The sequence below is a fragment of the Oncorhynchus mykiss genome, chromosome 19, assembly GCF_013265735.2.
Source record: "Oncorhynchus mykiss isolate Arlee chromosome 19, USDA_OmykA_1.1, whole genome shotgun sequence".
In the NCBI taxonomy this organism is placed as follows: domain Eukaryota; kingdom Metazoa; phylum Chordata; class Actinopteri; order Salmoniformes; family Salmonidae; genus Oncorhynchus; species Oncorhynchus mykiss.
The window spans coordinates 48,059,751-48,081,253 of NC_048583.1; the positions used below are offsets into that span (position 1 = coordinate 48,059,751).

Genomic DNA, 21,503 nt, shown 5'->3' on the forward strand with positions numbered 1-21,503 from the left:
CATATCAGCGGTTGGTTCAGGGAGTTTCAGTTTGTTGATGGGGGGATATAAAGGACTCTGACGGTGTCTGCCAGCGAACCCTCACCTGTATCCCATAGGAATGTCATCATGGGGTTACTGTACACACCGTTGACTCTCCAGGGACCATGACAGGCCATATCACACCTGTGAGATCCACCTCCCATTCCCCCACCACTGCCCCCATCCCACCTATGTTCAACCAGAAGTCCTGTCAGACCTGTTGTCCTGTAGTCCACACCTTGCCCCCTCTTCCTGCCCGTACTTCTGGCCCTTCCTTGGACACTGAGCTTCAATGCCATACAACACTCCTTCCGTGGCCTCAAACTGCTCTTATCGCTAGTAAAACCAAATGCATGCTCTTCAACCATTCACTGCCTGCACCCGCACGCCCGACTAGCATCACCACCCTGGATGGTTCCGACCTAGAATATGTGGACATCTATAAGTACCTAGGTGTCGCTACATATTCGTCGCCAGACCAACTGGCTCCAGGTCATCTACAAGTCCATGCTAGGTGAAGCTCCGCCTTATCTCAGTTCACTGGTCACGATGGCAACACCCACCCGTAGCACGCGCTCCAGCAGGTGTATCTCACTGATCATCCCTAAAGCCAACACCTCTTGGGCCACCTTTCCTTCGAGTTCTCTGCTGCCTGTGACTGGAACGAATTGCAAAAATCGCTGAAGTTGGAGACTTTTATTTCCCTCACCAACTTTAAACATCAGCTAACCGATCGCTGCAGCTGTACATAGTCCATCGGTAAATAGCCCACCCAATTTACCTACCTCATCCCCACACTGTTTTTATTTATTTACTTTTCTGCTCTTTTGCACACCAGTATCTCTACCTGCACATGACCATCTGATCATTTATCACTCCAGTGTTAATCTGCAAAATTGTAATTATTCACCTACCTCCTCATGCCTTTTGCACACAATGTATACAGATTCTTTTTTTCTACTATGTTATTGACTTGTTTATTGTTTACTCCATGTAAACAACTCTATGTTGTTGTCTGTTCACACTGCTATGCTTTATCTTGGCCAGGTCGCAGTTGTAAATGAGAACTTGTTCTCAACTAGCCTACCTGGTTAAACAAAGGTGAAATAAATAAAATACGAAGGTTCATGGTGGTGGTTTGCTGCTAGAAAGAGTTATGAAGGTTCATGATGGCGGTTCGCTCCTAGAAAGAGGGTTACGAAGGTTCATGGTGGTGGTTTGCTGCTAGAAAGTGGGTTATGAAGGTTCATGATGGCGGTTCTTTGCTAGAAAATGGGTTACGAAGGTTCATGGTGGTGGTTGCTGCTAGAAAGAGTTATGAAGGTTCATGGTGGTGGTTCGCTCCTAGAAAGTGGGTTACGAAGGTTCATGGTGGTGGTTTGCTGCTAGAAAGAGTTATGAAGGTTCATGGTGGTGGTTCGCTCCTAGAAAGAGGGTTACGAAGGTTCATGGTGGTGGTTTGCTACTAGAAAGTGGGTTATGAAGGTTCATGATGGCGGTTCTTTGCTAGAAAGTGGGTTACGAAGGTTCATGGTGGTGGTTCGCTGCTAGAAAGAGTTATGAAGGTTCATGGTGGTGGTTCGCTCCTAGAAAGAGGGTTACGAAGGTTCATGGTGGTGGTTTGCTGCTAGAAAGAGGGTTACGATGGTTCAAGGTGGTTCACTGCTAGAAAGAGGAAAGTCTGAGAGGAAAGTCTGAAGTATAGGTTTGAGTTTTGACACACACACTCACACATACACACTCACACATACGTTAAGGGCCGGCGCGTGCTGAGGCTTGGTAGTGTCTGTGGAAAGATGACCAGGCCGTTACAACCCTGCCTGGGTAAATTAATGACTGAGTCCCATGTGGCTCAGGTGGTAGAGCATGGTGCTTGCAACACCAGGGTTGTGGGTTCAATTCCCACGGGGAACCAGTGCTCACTACTGGATAGATAAGTGTCTGCTTAATGACTAAAATGTAAAAATGTACTTGGCTTGAGGTGAAGAGGCAGACTGGTCGCCAACTGCCAACAGAGCAGTTATTTTCCAATCACACCATGTTAGATGGACGGACAGACAGACAGGCAGGCAGGGCGGTTATGCATCCTTTCCCAAGACAACCATTTTTCTCTCCCTCTGAAAGTATAACCATGACCTCATTAACCCACAGGAGTGGACAGAAAGTTGTGAAAGAACCAGCTCTCTGTTGCTTGTCTCCACAAAGCTTAGAGCAACCCGTTGGCCAGAACATTGGTAGGCTTTATGTTGGCAGCGATCTGTCAGGTTTCTCTTCCCAGATGGACATGTTGCTGGAAAATGAAATGACTGTTTTCTTGTTTTCTTGTACAACCATGTTTTTCCAGCAACCTCGGTCAGAAAGCCACTTTGGTATCCTCGCCAGACTCTCTGTGTGCGCGTGTGACTATATGTTTATGCCCAACAAACATAGGCCAGGTCAAAGAGACCTTAGTCCCCTAGTCTCACTCTGGTCTCTGAGGGAGAATGTCTCCCAAGTTTTTCCTCTGTGACACACAGACAGAGTCCAGGAGACACACACCACTCTCTGTAGTCTATCAATGTGCTAAAACGCCACTATTCTACTTCAGTCCACACAGCAACTCTAGTGATGTGTTTCCATTGAAGCGCTGCTGAATCATTGGTTGTTTCTGCTGGTTGTGATTTTTTAAACATGTTTGAGTGTTTACTCGCTATGTGGAGCCTTGTATAGCAGCTGTGGTTTGTGTCGTTACTGTGGCATCGCCCACAACCCCTTAATGCAGCAGTGGCTGTTTTCCCTTCAGAGACATGGAGTCGCAACCAAAACCCAAATACTGCTGCTTCTGAGGCCCCGTGGCAGGACAACCCAGCATTAATACTAACCCCAACCTCATTGTTAATGTGGATAGAGAATAATTGGCCTGATGGACTCCAGGAAGGAGCCTGTCAAGGCAGCCATTACTCCATCACTAAACATGAAATCATCTGGATGGCACTCAGAACTAAATGAGCCTATTATCATCATGATGATGTAGTCTTTTTGTAGATCGGTGTAGATGTCGCCCAGGCTAGACGCGCTCCTCACAAACTCTTCCAATAACCCCCTGTAATCAATTCCCTTGTGTACACCATCATTATGATGGCTATTATATGAAACAACTGCGTCCTGTGATGTCTAAATGGCTAATTGCATGACATCTTTGTACATGACATCATGACATCTTTGTACTAAACTTTGAGCCACTGCCAGTTTCTGGATCGGTTTAATGGAAACCTATTGATCTGTCTTCTCTCCCTTCCTTTCTTTCTCTCTCGCTCTCTCTCTCCTTTTCTTCCTCCCTTTCTCATTTTCTTGCTCTCCCTCTCTCCCTCCTGTCAGAGACTGGACAGCCTGGCCAACCACTACTCTCTGGCTCCCCCTGAGGGCGGTCAATGGGAGAGCAGTGGTGAAACACTGGGCTGTGTTTACATGCCTGACAGCCACGCCGTCCAAGTGCCTATGAGACGGGACCATACAGTGGCTGATGTCGTCTCCCTAGCCTGCAAGGTGAGAGTCAAGGCTCAGTGAGTGTTTTAATATTAGGGTTCTGGGAGCACTGAACACTTAGTTTTAGTTATGAAACAGTACTTAATGAGAGAAGCTTTTACTTGAGGTTATGCCTTGCTCTTATTAAGCCTGCTTTTATTAAAAACAACTCTTGTCAATGTAGTCATGTTAGAAGCTCCAATCTGTCAGTAATTTGACCAACCCATGCTCTTGAGCCTTTTGTGAACCCCTCATTTCTTATTTAGTGTTATGCCCATTGTTAGACCTCTTCTGTCCATTTTTTAAATGGCTTGTACAGTAGACAGTTCCAGACAGTTACTTTGCTGTCTCATTGTCTGTATCCTACCCCCTGCCCTTAGGGTCTGATGTGTGTGTGTGTGTGTGTGTGTGTGTGTGTGTATATATGTATATATATATAATATATATAATATATAATATATACACACACTCGGGTGTGACAGCAGTGGGATGGCTGGCTAGCTCATTCTCACACCCACACAGCAGACACACACACACTTTATTCATCAAACTTGACGCCACTTCATCTTAATCACCTTTGAGCTGTAGTGAACACATCCCACGTCATATGCCTTTTTGTGTAGACCAGGTGCCTGGTCTAGACTAGTTGTATTTGCTGTTTATTGCTGCATTCAGGGTGTTGACAGATAATGTTTCCCTATCACAGTTGACGCAGCTGAACCCTAACCTGCACTGTCTCAGACTGCACAGATGTGTGGCCCAGAACGTAGAGGTCCGCACCCCAGCACCCAGCGAACTCCTACATGACCTGGTGAGCTAACACCTTATTCAGCATAATACTTCACTGGAAATGCAGAGAGGATTTTAGTTGTTTAACATCGCTGACCTATGTGTGAAGGTGTTATCTGACTGAGTTGTTTCCTTTGTGCAGTTGTATGACGAGCTAGAGGTGTTTCCAATGAATGTATTCACCCTGCACATGACGAGACCTGCCTGCACTGGAGACTTTGGTAGGTGTTCTGTACTCTAGCAGACAGGAACCGTATGTGTGTGTCATTGCCTCATAGATCCTATAAATCATTAGTTCAGCTCTATTTGTAAATATATGGTCATTGCACTCTACTAGCCATCGTTGACGCTGTCTCTCATCTCTGATGTCAGGCTTTGCAGTCACAGGGCACATAGATGGACAGAGGAACAGCCGCATCTTTGTCAGTGAGGTTTTGCCTGATGGACTGGCCTTCAGTGAAGGTATGTTCACTTCACTTAACTTTGATTAATAAACTCTGCAAAAAAGAAACGTCCCTTTTTCAGGACCCTGTCTTTCAAAGATAATTCGTAAAAATCCAAATAACTTCACAGATCTTCATTGTAAAGGGTTTAAACACGGTTTCCCATGATTGTTCAATGAACCATAAACAATTAATGAACATGCACCTGTGGAGCGGACGTTAAGACACTAACAGCTTACAGACGGTAGGCAATTAAGGTCACAGTTATGAAAACTTAGGACACTAAAGAGGCCTTTCTACTGACTCTGAAAAACACCAAAAGAAAGATCCCCAGGGTGCCTTGGTGGAAGAGTGGGGTAACATCTCACAGCAAGAACTGGCAAATCTGGTGCAGTCCATGAGGAGCAGATGCACTGCAGTACTTAATGCAGCTGGTGGCCACACCAGATGCTGACTGTTCCTTTTGATTTTGACCCCCCTTTTGTTCAGGGACACATTATTCAATTTCTGTTAGTCACATGTCTGTGGAACTTGTTCAGTTTATGTCTCAGTTGTTGAATCTTATGTTCATACAAATATTTACACATGTTAAGTTTGCTGAAAATAAATGCAGTTGACAGTGAGAGGACTGTCAACTTTTAGTTTATTTACACTACTTACATATCTCTGTGTTACTGTAGTGTGACTTTATTTCTTACTGTGTGTTCCTCACCCAGGCCTGAGACCAGGTAATGAGATTGTGGTTCTGAACGGTCGAGGCGTGTCCACTTTGGACCTGGGTCTGATCCAGAAGCTGTTCGCTGAGCAGACCCTCCAGCTGACCCTCAGACGGGACGCACCGCCCACCTCACCCCTGACCTCTGACCCCTCGACTCCGACCCCACTGTCCAACCAATCACAGCTGCTGCAAGACTTCCTGGACACACACCACCATGCCAAGTCCACTACAGGTGAGATTGTGCACCCTCACACACACACTAACACACACACTAAGACACACGAGCACACACACAATACTGTGTCTTCGCCAAAAGGCTGGTAGGCATCACTTCACAGGTCTAACGCAATTACTGTAAATATACAGTGTGGGAAAATCCTTTGCGCTTCAGGTCACTGGCTCAAAGAACTGGCATCAATGGTATGATCGATCTCAGAGCATCAGCTGGTTTACTATGAAGCTAACTCAATCACCAACAATTACATTACACAGTCAGATAACTTATTGATATCTGCCTTGGATTAGTATTTTATACCAGGGGTCTTCAACCTTTTCTTGTCCAGGGGCCTCCATTGAGGCGGCCCAGGGACCCTCATCATATGTTAAGGATATACATTTTTTCTTGTCTTATCAGGTGAATGATAATGTCTAGGAGAGGTAATCACATGTTTTAAATGAATAGATTTGGTAGATTGTTTTTCATTATTTTCACCTCCCCACATAATTGGAAGAAGTATAAACTCTACCATAGCCTATTAGCTAGGAGAACATTTTAGCTAATAGCAGCTGGTTAGCCATGTGTCGGCAAAAATGTATGTCCAAGTCAAAACAGGTTACCAGCAGCCAGCGGCACTTGCCGTGACCCGTACTCGAGGGTGCTTTTTCAAAGCATATGTCAGAGACTCCAGTGAGTGTAATGAGTTCCAGTGAGTGTAATGAGTTCCAGTGAGTGTAATGAGTTCCAGTGAGTGAAATTTGGTCATTAGAAAGAAGATATTCTTCTCTATTCTGTTGCTAGCTATATTTTTATATATGTGTGTGTGTGTGTGTGTGTGTGTGTATAACTCATATACAGTGCCTTGCGAAAGTATTCGGCCCCCTTGAAATTTGCGACCTTTTGCCACATTTCAGGCTTCAAACATAAAGATATAAAACTGTATTTTTTTGTGAAGAATCAACAACAAGTGGGACACAATCATGAAGTGGAACGACATTTATTGGATATTTCAAACTTTTTTAACAAATCAAAAACTGAAAAATTGGGCGTGCAAAATTATTCAGCCCCTTTACTTTCAGTGCAGCAAACTCTCTCCAGAAGTTCAGTGAATGATCCAATGTTGACCTAAATGACTAATGATGATAAATACAATCCACCTGTGTGTAATCAAGTCTCCGTATAAATGCACCTGCACTGTGATAGTCTCAGAGGTCCGTTAAAAGCGCAGAGAGCATCATGAAGAACAAGGAACACACCAGGCAGGTCGAATACTTTCGCAAGGCACTGTACATACTGTATATAGCAGATGTTATTGCGAGCGTAGTGAAATGCTTCTGTTCCTGTCTCTAACAGTTCAGTAATATCTAAGAATACACACAAATCTAAAAGTAAAATAATTAATTTTAGAAATATAGAAATATTAGGACGAGCAATGTCGGAGTCCAGAGTATAAATACAGTACCAGTCAAAAGTTTGGACACCTACTCATTACAGGGTTTTTCCTTATTTTGTACTATTTTCTACATTGTAGTGAAGACATCAGAACTATGAAATAACACATATGGAATCATGTAGTAACCAAACAAGTGTTAAACAAATACAAATATATTTCATATTTGAGAAATCTTTGAGAGATTCTTCAAAGTAGCCACCCTTTGCCTTGATGACAGCTTTGCACACTCTTGGCATTCTCTCAACCAGCTTCACCTGGAATGCTTTTCCAACAATCTGGAAGGAGTTTCCACATATGCTGAGCACTTGTTGGCTACTTCACTCTGCGGCCCAACTCATCCAAAACCATCTCAATTGGGTTGAGGTCGGGTAATTGTGGAGGCCAGGTCATCTGATGCAGCACTCCATCACTCTCCATGGTCACATAGCCCTTACACAGCCTGGAGGTGTGTTTTGGGTCATTGTCCTGTTGAAGAAAAAATGATAGTCCCACTAAGTGCAAACCAGATGGGATGGCGTATCGCTGCAGAATGCTGTGGTAGCCACGCTGGTTAAGTGTGCCTTGAATTCTAAATAAATCACAGACCGTGTCAACAGCAAAGCACACCCACACCATCACAACACCTCCATGCTTCACGGTGGGAACCACACATGCAGAGATCTGTTCATCTACTCTGCGTCTCACAATGACATGGAGGTTGGAACCAAAAATCTCAAATTTGGACTCTTCAGACCAAAGGACAGATTTCCACTGGTCTAATGTCCATTGCTCGTGTTTCTTGAACCAAGCAAGTCTCTTCTTCTTATTGGTGTCCTTTAGAAGTGGTTTCTTTCTAGCAATTTGACCATGAAGGCCTGATTCATGATGTTGAGATGTGTCGGATCCTTGAACTCTGAAGCATTTATTTGAGCTGCAATCTGAGGTGCAGTTAACTCTAATTAACTTATCCTCTGCAGCAGAGGTAACTCTGGGTCTTCCTTTCCTGTGGCAGTCTTCATGAGAGCCAGTTTCATCATTGCGCTTGATGGTTTTTGCAACTGCCCTTGAAGAAACTTACAAATTTATTGAAATGTTCCGTATTGACTGACATTCATGTCTTAAAGTAATGATGGACTGTTGTTTCTCTTTGCTTATTTGAGCTGTTCTTACCATAATATGGACTTGGTCATTTACCAAGTAGGGCTACCTTCTGTATACCATCCCCACCTTATCACAACACAACTGATTGGCTCAAACGCATTAAGAAGGAAAGAAATTCCACAAATGTACTTTTAACAAGGCACACCTGTTAATTGAAATGTGTTCCAGGTGACTACCTCACTAAGCTGGTTGAGAGAATACCAAGAGTGTGCAAAGCTGTCATCAAGGCAAAGTGTGGCTACTTTGAATAATGATTTGTTTAACACTGTCTTTGGTTACTACATTATTCCATATGTGTTATTTCATAGTTTTGATGTCTTCACTATTATTCTACAATGTAGAAAACTCTGTAGGTGTGTCCAAACTTTTGACTGGTACTGCATATACACACTACCTTTCAAAAGTTTCGGGTCACTTAGAAATGTCCTTGTTTTTGAAAGAAAAGCACATTTTTGTTGTTGTTCCTTTGTCCAGTGTCTGTGTTCCTTTGCCCATCTTAATATTTTATTTTTATTGGCCAGTCTGAGATATGCCTTTTTCTTTGCAGCACTGCCTAGAAGCCCAGCATCCCAGAGTTGCCTCTTCACTGTTGACATTAAGAATTGTGTTTTGCAGGTACAATTTAATGAAGCTGCCAGTTGAGGACTTGTTAGGCGTCTGTTTCTCAAACTAGACACACTAATGTACTTGTTCTCTTGCTCAGTTGTGCACCGAGGCCTCGCACTCCTCTTTCTATTCTGGTTAGAGCCAGTTTGTCCTGTTCTGTGAAGGGAGTAATGCACAGCGTTGTACGAGATCTTCAGTTTCTTGGCAATTTCTCACATGGAATCGCCTTCATTTCTCAGAACAAGAATAGACTGACTATTTTCAGAAGAAAGTTATTTGTTTCTGGCCATTTTGAGCCTGTAATCAAACCCACAAACAGTTTTCAGCTGTGCTAACATAATTGTAAAATCGTTTTTTAATGATAAATTTACCTTTTTAAATTGATAAACTTGGTTTAGCTAACACAATGTGCCATTGGAACACAGGAGCGATGGTTGCTGATAATGGGTCTCTGTACACCTATGTAGATATTCCATTAAAAATATGCCGTCTACAGCTACAATAGTAATTTACAACATTAACAATGTCTACACTGTATTTCTGATCAATTTTTTGTTATTTTAATGGACAAAAATGTGCTTTTCTTTCAAAAACAATGACATTTCTAAGTACAGAATAGATATTATGGACAGTATGTGGATAGAATATGTAGTATATCTGAAGAAAACGTAGGATAGAATAGTATATGTACAGCAATAGTTGAAAGGGATGGCCTTGACTTGAATACTGTATATACATACGAAATTAGTAAAACATTATGTAAACATTATTAAAGTGACCAGTGTTCCATGTCTATGTACGTAGGGCAGCAGCCTCTAAGGTGCAGGGTTGAGTAACAGGGTGGTAGCCGGCTATTGAAAGTGACTAAGTTCAGGGCAGGGTACTGGGTGGAGGCCGGTGATGTCCATTTAACAGACTGATGGCCTTGAGATAGAATATGTTTTTCAGTCCCAGCTTTGATGCACCTGTACTGACTTCACCTTCTGGATGATGGTGGGGTGAACAGGCTGTGGCTCGGATGGCTGAGGTCCTTGATGTCTTCTGGGCCTTCCTGTGACACCAGCTATAGATGTCCTGGAGGGCAGGCAGTATGCCCCTGGTGATGAGTTGGGCAGACCGCACCACCCTCTGGAGAGCCCTGCGGTTGCGAACGGTGCAGTTGCCGTACCATGTAGTGATTCAGCCTGACAGGATGCTCTCAATAGTTCATCTGTAAAAGTTTGTGAGGGTCTTAGGGGCCAAGCCAAATTTCTTCAGCTTCATGAGGTTGAAGAGGCGCTCTTGCGCCTTTTTCACTACACTGTCTGTGTGGGCGTACTATTTCAGATTGTCAGTGATGTGTATGCCGAGGAACTTGAAGCTTTTCACCTTCTCCGCTGCGGCCCCATCGATGCGGATGGGGCTGCGCTCCCTCTGCTGTCTCCTGAAGTTCACGATCAGCTCCTTCGTTTTGTTGAGGGAGAGGTTATTTTCATTGCACCACTCCACCTGGGCCCTCACCTCCTCCCTTTAGGCTGTCTTGTCGTTGTTGGTAATCAGGCCTACGACTTGTGTCGTCTCCAAACTTAATGATTAAGTTGGAGGTGTGCGTGGCGCAGTCATGGGCAAACAGGAAGTACAGGAGAAGGCTGAGCACCCACCCTTGTGGGGCCCCTGTGTTGAGGATCAGTGTATTGGAGGTGTTTTTGCCTATCTTCACCACATGGGGGCGACCTGTCAGGAAGCCCAGGACCCCCTACAGTATGGTCCACGGATCCCCGGTTGAATACACCTGATGTATACTATACTACCGTGCACTGAGACCAGTAAACTGAGACCAGTAAACATACAACATGTCTCTCTACTCAACGCTGCCAACAAGTGTTCCTGGCTGTGGCAGATGGCTGGTGATATAGTCACAGTCACACTTCCACAGAATTGCTGCTACTTGGCAGATACTGTGTTAGGACTGGGCCTACTATCAGTAGGTGTGGGTACCACCAACCTTCCTCAATTCCGCTCCCAACACTTTCTCTGGAAATGGTCTATCGACAAGCTGTTGCGCTGACTTGCTTCTCTCCACCAATGTGATCTCATTATTGAAAGGATGCCAGAATATCAGACAAATGCTGTAGGGTTCTGTGGAAAGTGCCAACAATTGGTTTTCTGTATGAAATGACATTACTATTATAAACATTATATAAACAAAATAATAATCATCACTCGTCTATCAAATAATTTGGCTGACAATTCTCCATCTCTCTCTCTTTTACAGCCCTCCCTTCCTTCCCTACGTCTGCTTATCTCTGCTTATCTCTGCTTATCTCTGTCTGTAGAGAAGATCATTTAGATGATCTGTTTGTCACTTACACCCTATTAAGTCACCACAGAAGTCCTTTTAATGAGAGTCAAATACTTCCTCAAAATCCATCAGCCCCAATACATTACACTTCCTCATAACCCATCAGCCACAATACGTTATACTTCCTCAAAACCCATCAGCCCCAATACATTACACTTCCTCATAACCCATCAGCCACAATACGTTATACTTCCTCAAAACCCATCAGCCCCAATACATTACACTTCCTCATAACCCATCAGCCACAATACGTTATACTTCCTCAAAACCCATCAGCCCCAATACATTACACTTCCTCATAACCCATCAGCCACAATACGTTATACTTCCTCAAAACCCATCATCTCCAATACATTACACTTCCTCATAACCCATCAGCCCCAATACATTACACTTCCTCATAACCCATCAGCCACAATACGTTATACTTCCTCAAAACCCATCAGCCCCAATACATTACACTTCCTCATAACCCATCAGCCACAATACATTACACTTCCTCATAACCCATCAGCCATAATACGTTATACTTCCTCAAAACCCATCAGCCCCAATACATTACACTTCCTCATAACCCATCAGCCACAATACGTTATACTTCCTCAAAACCCATCAGCCCCAATACATTACACTTCCTCATAACCCATCAGCCACAATACGTTATACTTCCTCAAAACCCATCAGCCCCAATACATTACACTTCCTCATAACCCATCAGCCACAATACGTTATACTTCCTCAAAACCCATCAGCCCCAATACATTACACTTCCTCATAACCCATCAGCCACAATACGTTATACTTCCTCAAAACCCATCAGCCCCAATACATTACACTTCCTCATAACCCATCAGCCACAATACGTTATACTTCCTCAAAACCCATCAGCCCCAATACATTACACTTCCTCATAACCCATCAGCCCCAATACATTATATTTCCTCAAAACCCATCATCTCCAATATGTTATACTTCCTCAAAACCCATCATCTCCAATATGTTATACTTCCTCAAAACCCATCAGCCCCAATACATTACACTTCCTCATAACCCATCATCTCCAATACGTTATACTTCCTCAAAACCCATCAGCCCCAATACATTACACTTCCTCATAACCCATCAGCCCCAATACATTACACTTCCTCATAACCCATCAGCCACAATACGTTATACTTCCTCAAAACCCATCATCTCCAATATGTTATACTTCCTCAAAACCCATCATCTCCAATATGTTATACTTCCTCAAAACCCATCTCCAATACAAAATACTTCCTCAAAACCCATCATCTCCAATACTTTATACTTCCTCAAAGCCCATCAGCCCCAATACATTATACTTCCTCATAACCCATCAGCCACAATACGTTATACTTCCTCAAAACCCATCATCTCCAATATGTTATACTTCCTCAAAACCCATCATCTCCAATATGTTATACTTCCTCAAAACCCATCTCCAATACAAAATACTTCCTCAAAACCCATCATCTCCAATACTTTATACTTCCTCAAAACCCATCAGCCCCAATACATTATACTTCCTCATAACCCATCAGCCACAATACGTTATACTTCCTCAAAACCCATCTCCAATACGTTATACTTCCTCAAAACCCATCATCTCCAATACGTTATACTTCCTCATAACCCATCAGCCACAATACGTTATACTTCCTCAAAACCCATCAGCCCCAATACATTACACTTCCTCATAACCCATCAGCCACAATACGTTATACTTCCTCAAAACCCATCATCTCCAATATGTTATACTTCCTCAAAACCCATCGCCAATACAAAATACTTCCTCAAAACCCATCAGCCCCAATACATTACACTTCCTCATAACCCATCAGCCACAATACGTTATACTTCCTCAAAACCCATCATCTCCAATATGTTATACTTCCTCAAAACCCATCATCTCCAATATGTTATACTTCCTCAAAACCCATCTCCAATACAAAATACTTCCTCAAAACCCATCATCTCCAATACTTTATACTTCCTCAAAACCCATCAGCCCCAATACATTATACTTCCTCATAACCCATCAGCCACAATACGTTATACTTCCTCAAAACCCATCTCCAATACGTTATACTTCCTCAAAACCCATCATCTCCAATACGTTATACTTCCTCATAACCCATCAGCCACAATACGTTATACTTCCTCAAAACCCATCAGCCCCAATACATTACACTTCCTCATAACCCATCAGCCACAATACGTTATACTTCCTCAAAACCCATCATCTCCAATATGTTATACTTCCTCAAAACCCATCGCCAATACAAAATACTTCCTCAAAACCCATCAGCCCCAATACATTACACTTCCTCATAACCCATCAGCCACAATACGTTATACTTCCTCAAAACCCATCATCTCCAATACATTATACTTCCTCAAAACCCATCATCTCCAATACGTTATACTTCCTCAAAACCCATCATCTCCAATATGTTATACTTCCTCAAAACCCATCATCTCCAATACGGAATACTTCCTCAAAACCCATCATCTCCAATACTTTATACTTCCTCAAAACCCATCAGCCCCAATACGTTATACTTCCTCAAAACCCATCATCTCCAATACTTTATACTTCCTCAAAACCCATCAGCCCCAATACGTTATACTTCCTCAAAACCTATCGTCCCCAATACGTTATACTTCCTCAAAACCCATCCTCTCCAATACGTTATGCTTCCTCAAAACCTGGTTCACCAACTACTTTGCAGACAGAGTTCAGTGTGTCAAATCGGAGGGCATGTTGTCCGGTCCTCTGGCAATCTCTGGGGGTACCACAGGGTTCAATTCTCGGGCCGATTCTTTTCTCTGTATATATCAATGATGTTGCTCTTGCTGCGGGTGATTCCCTGATCCACCTCTACGCAGACGACACTATTCTGTATACTTCTGACCCTTCCTTGGACACTGTGCTATCTAACCTCCAAACGAGCTTCAATGCCATACAACACTCCTTCCGTGGCCTCCAACTGCTCTTAAACGCTAGTAAAACCAAATGCATGCTTTTCAACCGTTCGCTGCCTGCACCCGCACGTCCGACTAGCATCACCACCCTGGATGGTTCCGACATAGAATATGTGGACATCTATAAGTACCTAGGTGTCTGGCTAGACTGTAAACTCTCCTTCCAGACTCATATCAAACATCTCCAATCCAAAATAAAATCTAGAGTCGGCTTTCTATTTCGCAACAAAGCCTCCTTCACTCACGCCGCAAAACTTACCCTAGTAAAACTGACTATCCTAACGATCCTCAACTTTGGCGATGTCATCTACAAAATAGCTTCCAATACTCTACTCAGCAAACTGGATGCAGTTTATCACAGTGCCATCCGTTTTGTTACTAAAGCACCTTATACCATCCACCACTGCGACCTGTATGCTCTAGTCGGCTGGCCCTCGCTACATGTTCGTCGCCAGACCCACTGGCTCCAGGTCATCTACAAGTCCATGCTAGGAAAAGCTCCGCCTTATCTCAGTTCACTGCTCACGATGGCAACACGCGCTCCAGCAGGTGTATCTCACTGATCATCCCTAAAGCCAAAACCTAATTTGGCCGCCTTTCCGTCCAGTTCTATGCTGCCTGCGACTGGAACGAATTGCAAAAATCTCTGAATTTGGAGACTTTTATCTCAACTTTAAACATCTGCTATCTGAGCAGCTAACCGATCGCTGCAGCTGTACATAGTCCATCGGTATATAGCCCACCCAATTTACCTACCTCATCCCCATACTGTTTTTATTTAACCTTTCTGATCTCCCCATCCCGGATCCGGGATCGTGAATACAGACTCAAGCTCATTACCATAACGCAACGTTAACTATTCATGAAAATCGCAAATGAAATGAAATAAATATGCTAGCTCTCAAGCTTAGCCTTTTGTTAACAACACTGTCATCTCAGATTTTCAAAATATGCTTATCAACCATTGCAAAACAAGCATTTGTGTAACAGTACTGATGGCTAACGTAGCATTTAGCATTAGCATTCAGCTGGCAACATTTACACAAAAAAACAGAAAAGCATTCAAATAAAATCATTTACCTTTGAAGAACTTCAGATGTTTTCAATGAGGATACTCTCAGATAGCAAATGTTCAGTTTTTCCTGAAAGATTATTTGTTTAGGACAAATCGCTCCGTTTTCTGCGTCACGTTTAGCTATGAAAAAACCCCTGTATCCAGGATTGTGTAAATCTATCAGCAAGCTCATTAGCATAACACAACGTTAACTATTCATGAAAATCGCAAATGAAATGAAATAAATATGCCATCTCTCAAGCTTAGCCTTTTGTAAACAACACTGTCATCTCAGATTTTCAAAATATGCTTCTCAACCATAGGAAAACAATCATTTGTGTAAAAGTAGCTAGCTAGCGTTAGCATTTAGCGTTAGCATTTAGCGTTAGCATTAGCGTTAGCATCCAGCACGCAACATTTCAACAAAAACATAAAAGCCTTCAAATAAAATCATTTACCTTTGAAGAACTTCTGTTTTCAATGAGGATACTCTCAGTTAGATAGCCGATGCTCAGTTTTTCCAAAAATATTCTTTGTGTATTAGAAATAGCTCCGTTTTATACATCACATTTGGCTACCAAAAAAAACCCGAAAATTCAGTCCTCAAAACGCGAACTTTTTTCCAAATTAACTCCATAATATCGACTGAAAACATGGCAAACGTTGTTTAGAATCAATCATCAAGGTGTTTTTCACATATCTCTTCATTGGTACATCGTTCTTGGACACATGGTTTCTCCCCTGAATCAAATGGTAAAGTAAAAGCAGCTGGCAATTGCGCACCGAATTCCACGCAGGACACCAGGCGGACACTTGGAAAATGTAGTCTCTTATGGTCAATCTTCCAATGATATGCCTACAAATACGTCACAATGCTGCTAAGACCTTGGGCGAACGACAGAAAGTGTAGGCTCATTCCTTGCGCAATCACAGCCATATAAGGAGACAATGGAAAACAGAGCTTCAGAAATTCTGCTAATTCCTGGTTGATGCATCATCTTGGTTTCGCCTGTAGAATGAGTTCTGGGGCACTTACAGACAAAATCTTTGCAGATTCTGAAACTTCAGAGTGTTTTCTTTCCAAAACTGTCAAGAATATGCATAGTCGAGCATCTTTTTGTGACAAAATATCGCGCTTAAAACGGGAACGTTTTTTATCCAAAAATGAAATAGCGCCCCTAGAGATCTAACAGGTTAATGTAATTTTCTGCTCTTTTGCACACCAGTATCTCTACCTGCACATTTATCACTCCAGTGTTAATCTGCTAAATTGTAATTATTTACTCCTGTGGCCTATGTATTGCCTACCTCCTCATGCCTTTTGCACACAATGTATATAGATTTTTTTTTTCTACTATGTTATTGACTTGTTTATTGTTTACTCCATGTGTAACTCTGTGTTGTTGTCTGTTCACACTGCTATGCTTTATCTTGGCCAGGTCGCAGTTGTAAATGAGAACTTGTTCTCAACTAGCCTACCTGGTTAAATAAAGGTGAAATAAAAATAAATAAAATACGTCATACTTCCTCAAAACCCATCGGCCCCAATACGTCATACTTCCTCAAAACCCATCGGCCCCAATACGTTATACTTCCTCAAAACCCATCGGCCACAATACGTTATACTTCCTCAAAACCCATCGGCCCCAATACGTTATACTTCCTCAAAACCCATCGCCCCCAATACGTCATACTTCCTCAAAACCCATCAGCCCCAATACGTTATACTTCCTCAAAACCCATCGGCCCCAATACGTTATACTTCCTCAAAACCCATCGGCCCCAATACGTTATACTTCCTCAAAACCCATCGGCCACAATACGTTATACTTCCTCAAAACCCATCGGCCCCAATACGTTATACTTCCTCAAAACCCATCGGCCACAATACGTTATACTTCCTCAAAACCCATCGGCCACAATACGTTATACTTCCTCAAAACCCATCGGCCACAATACGTTATACTTCCTCAAAACCCATCGGCCACAATACGTTATACTTCCTCAAAACCCATCGGCCACAATACGTTATACTTCCTCAAAACCCATCGGCCCCAATACGTTATACTTCCTCAAAACCCATCGGCCCCAATACGTTATACTTCCTCAAAACCCATCGGCCACAATACGTTATACTTCCTCAAAACCCATCGGCCACAATACGTTATACTTCCTCAAAACCCATCGGCCCCAATACGTTATACTTCCTCAAAACCCATCGGCCACAATACGTTATACTTCCTCAAAACCCATCGGCCACAATACGTTATACTTCCTCAAAACCCATCGGCCCCAATACGTTATACTTCCTCAAAACCCATCGGCCCCAATACGTTATACTTCCTCAAAACCCATCGGCCCCAATACGTTATACTTCCTCAAAACCCATCGGCCCCAATACCTTATACTTCCTCAAAACCCATCGGCCCCAATACCTTATACTTCCTCGAACCTAACGTAGCAGGCTTAATAGAAACACCTTTAACTAGATCCCCCTATATACTGGTCTTAACGGGAGGAGAGAGAAATAAACTGTTTGGGGAGGTTCTCTTCTACACTGTTCAACCAATTCGGTAAATGTGGAGTTGAGACGGAGTGTCTCCTTGGTTAACATACAAAAGTGGAAGTTGCGTCACGGTCTCTTACCATTTTCCCTGAAAACTGGAGCATCCAGTTGTTGAGGACTCAGCAGAGGCTATACTTCCTGAAAATCCTTCAGCCACATTGACCCTTCAGAGTCAGCCGGACCGATGAGCAGTGGAAATGTCTAGAAAGCATAGGAACATGTATGTTCAGGGGAGAGAGGAAGTGTTTTAATAAGAAGATGTTTTACTGAAGGGCTCTTCCTATCGTAGGCTTTGTTTCCGGTGATGACTGACACAGTGAGGCAGGGTACTGGAGTAACGCCTCGCATGCAGCGAGCTGAAACAGTCAGTTGTATGAGCAGGCAGTTTTACTCTTCCCTGACTGGGATTCATTTCTAAGGTGAGGGTATCAAAATATATAGTCATGTTTTCCTGTACTGTATATTTGTTTCATGACTTTGAAGAAGTGTCTTTTACACAGTGGAAATGAAGTTTGTGTAATTGCTTTAGCTGGTGACGCTTCAGTCTGTCTTCATAGTTTTGCTCGTTAGTGAAATGATGATGGATTTTCATGCAGCAATTTGAATCTCTGAGGGATTATCTCACCACGCTATTTATACAGATAGAGTTTTCATGTAATTATGCTTTAGGTCATTTATTCTGCGTATGAGAACTGAGAAAGTTTCTCTTTCAAGTAGTTAGGGTGTTGAGTTCTCACAGTTGTACAAGAGAGTGAATGACAGTAATTTGTCATGACAACATCCTGAACCAACACCTCAGGCAACACTTCACACTACAGGACTGATGATGACATGTAATACAACTTACCCGAAAACTGTGTAGCCACTGGCTTGCCACTCAGATGGAGATAAAAGCATCTTACTGTACAAGATATGAGAGAGGCCTGCAACATGACTGCAGTTTCATCCTCTGCCTCTAGAGGGGGTGTGATCCCAGTCAGGCTGACGAGGGTGATGAGAGGTCAACTCGCTGAACCATACTAGTGTGACAACAACCAGGCAAGACTCCTGGGGTGTGTGAAATGTTTTGTGTCATGTTATATTGCTTTGAGATATGCTTGGTAGGGAAAGGGTTTGTCCAGCTACATATCTCTGATAAGTGCCTCTGAAAAGCCTCATTCTCCAGGTGTTTACCTACCAATCAAAAGGTCAAATCATTGATTGTGCTCATGTGCTGAGTTGATTTCCCAATAGCCTGTGAGTTTGTTAGAAGCAGGAAGGGAAGAAGGCAGGAAGGGTATATGTCCCTACCAGACCCAGTTAGTGTGATCAGATCTGACCTCAGTTAATCTAGTCAGGTGCCTTTAACCAGAGGCACTGTGTGACTTTCCCAAAATGTGATTTTTAGGAAAAGCGCTACAGGAGTGAATTATCATCAGCTCTCCGCTGAGACCATGTCCAACAGACGAAGGGAACTGTTCGATTGGTTCCCTTGACTGACAAATGGAAGAGTCACTTCACTGGGATAATGTTTTAGAATGCTGCTGTTCTAGTCCACATCTCCCTGTAGACACCTATGATTGCATGGTAGACTGGTACTACAGAACTGTGTGCGTGCTATGTGGTCAGCAGATGGATGCTGAACTGTAATCATCACCCCATCTCAGAGGAAATAGTGTGTGACAGCACTGGCCTCGAAGGCAACAGCATTTCCTTCATATATACCACTATTCCAATTGGCTGTGCTTGTATTAAATGGCCAAGCCAGTTAACTATAAAACACTGAACATCATCCTGTAAATGTCATGCTAATTGCTGTGTCTTGCAGATGTGTCCTTGGTGCCAGAGGTCCTTGGTGAGTCCTTAAGCTCTGGGCTGGAGAATGGTCTACAGCACTCCCACAGCAGCCACAGGGCCGTACAACCCAGCAAGGTAAGACTGAATCTACGCTGCCCCTGGTACTGCCCACACTGGTACTGCCCACACTGGTACTGCCCACTCTGGGCAGGATGAGTCAGAATAAACATACAGAGAGGAATGAGAGAGAGATTAATTCACACTACAGAATAATCAACAGAGCTTTGAGATCATGAACATAAGCAATCTTGAAACACAGTTGCTAAAGTATATGTGTGCGTATAAATGTGTTTACTGCTCGGCGCCCCTCATCAAGGACAGCTGTGCTGTGGTAGCGAGGCTGAAGATGACTTGGCACCACTCTTAGAGAGAGCTCTATATAATTGCACCGTCCTGGGCTCAGTCGAAAGACGGCTTGTTACTGTCACACTCAGAGAGAGGCCCTGTGTCTCGGTCTAATGCCCATACTGTCAACCTTCCTCTGCCTGCTACTAACCTTCTCACTGTCACGCTGAGTATTACCCCAGATAGACATCCTGAACAGTAGAGAGTTGTAAAGACAGTCAGGGTTGGTCTGCTAGGGATGAGGCAGGGTACTGAGCTCCAAAGCCCACTGCTAGCATAATTTCCTTAATGGCGCCATCCCTAGCATGGAGGGAGAATAGACCTCTGTCTCTCTCTCTCTGTCGCTCTCTCTGCCTCTCTCGCTCTCTGCCTCTCTCGCTCTGCCTCTCTCTCTCTGCCTCTCTCTCTGCCTCTCTCTCTGCCTCTCTCTCTCTGCCTCTCTCTCTCTGCCTCTCTCTCTCTGCCTCTCTCTCTCTGCCTCTCTCTCTCTGCCTCTCTCGCTCTGCCTCTCTCGCTCTGCCTCTCTCGCTCTGCCTCTCTCTCTGCCTCTCTCTCTCTGGCTCTCTCGCTCTGCCTCTCAATTCAAATGTCTTTATTGGCATGACGTAACAATGTACATATTGCCAAAGCGTACAATATTAACATAATTCAAATGATAATAATAATAATCAAGATTGTCAACTCAGTATTCAGTAACCAAAATAATCATACAATAACAATGGCTTAGAGGACAGTGCCTGTCAGTCACTGTCCCTCATCTTGTGGCAGGCAGCAAGGTTTTGATCAGTAACCATGGTTAAATAGCTTTCCATGGTGTACTGCCCATTTTGGGCCAGATAGAACTGCATTTTGTTTTGTGCTTGTGTTTCCCAATAGGTTGTGTAGTTTTTGTTTTGACTGTGTTGTAATTTGGTTGTAATGCTGATTGATTGGGCTTCAGTGTGTTCAGTGTGTTAGAAGAACAGGTTTGTGAACTCAGGACCAGCTGGATGAGGGACTATTTTCTTTGCTTCACTTTCTGCATTGCAGGGCTTGGTAATGATATGAGAGGATGTAACTGTATTTATGTTGTTTCCAAAACTAAATTACTATTTTTATTTTATTTTTATTATTAGTGGATGTTGGCCTAATTCTGCCCTGCATGCATTGTTGTAGTTTTCCCCTGGACATGTAGGAGAATCTTACAGAACTCTGCATGCAGGGTTTCAGTGGGGTGTTTGTCCCATTAGGTGAAATCGTGTTTTGCAAGTGGACCCCACACCTCACTGTCATAAAGTGCAATTGGTTCAATGACACATTCAATTTGTTTTAGCCACGTTTTTATAGTTATTTCAATTAGAATTTGTTTTTTAATTCCGGAAAATGCCTCACGTGCTTTCTCTCTCTGTTCATTCACTGCCTCATTGATGTGTCCAGATGAACCTACGTAATTGTAGTGTGTGCAATACTCAGTATATTTTGTAC

At 43.2% G+C, this 21,503-nt stretch overlaps 1 protein-coding gene across 4 annotated transcripts in view; it reads left to right on the forward strand.

Annotated features, from left to right (window-relative positions):
- Positions 1-21,503, forward strand: part of LOC110498040 (T-lymphoma invasion and metastasis-inducing protein 2) — a 103,554-nt gene that overhangs the window by 51,657 nt on the left and 30,394 nt on the right. For all 4 annotated transcript variants that reach the window (XM_036954960.1, XM_036954962.1, XM_036954958.1 and 1 more), the window contains 6 exons: positions 3,379-3,546; positions 4,232-4,336; positions 4,457-4,535; positions 4,687-4,776; positions 5,474-5,707; positions 19,666-19,769. In XM_036954960.1, coding sequence (XP_036810855.1) covers positions 3,379-3,546; positions 4,232-4,336; positions 4,457-4,535; positions 4,687-4,776; positions 5,474-5,707; positions 19,666-19,769 — 780 coding nt within the window. The remainder of the gene's footprint in view (positions 1-3,378; positions 3,547-4,231; positions 4,337-4,456; positions 4,536-4,686; positions 4,777-5,473; positions 5,708-19,665; positions 19,770-21,503) is intronic.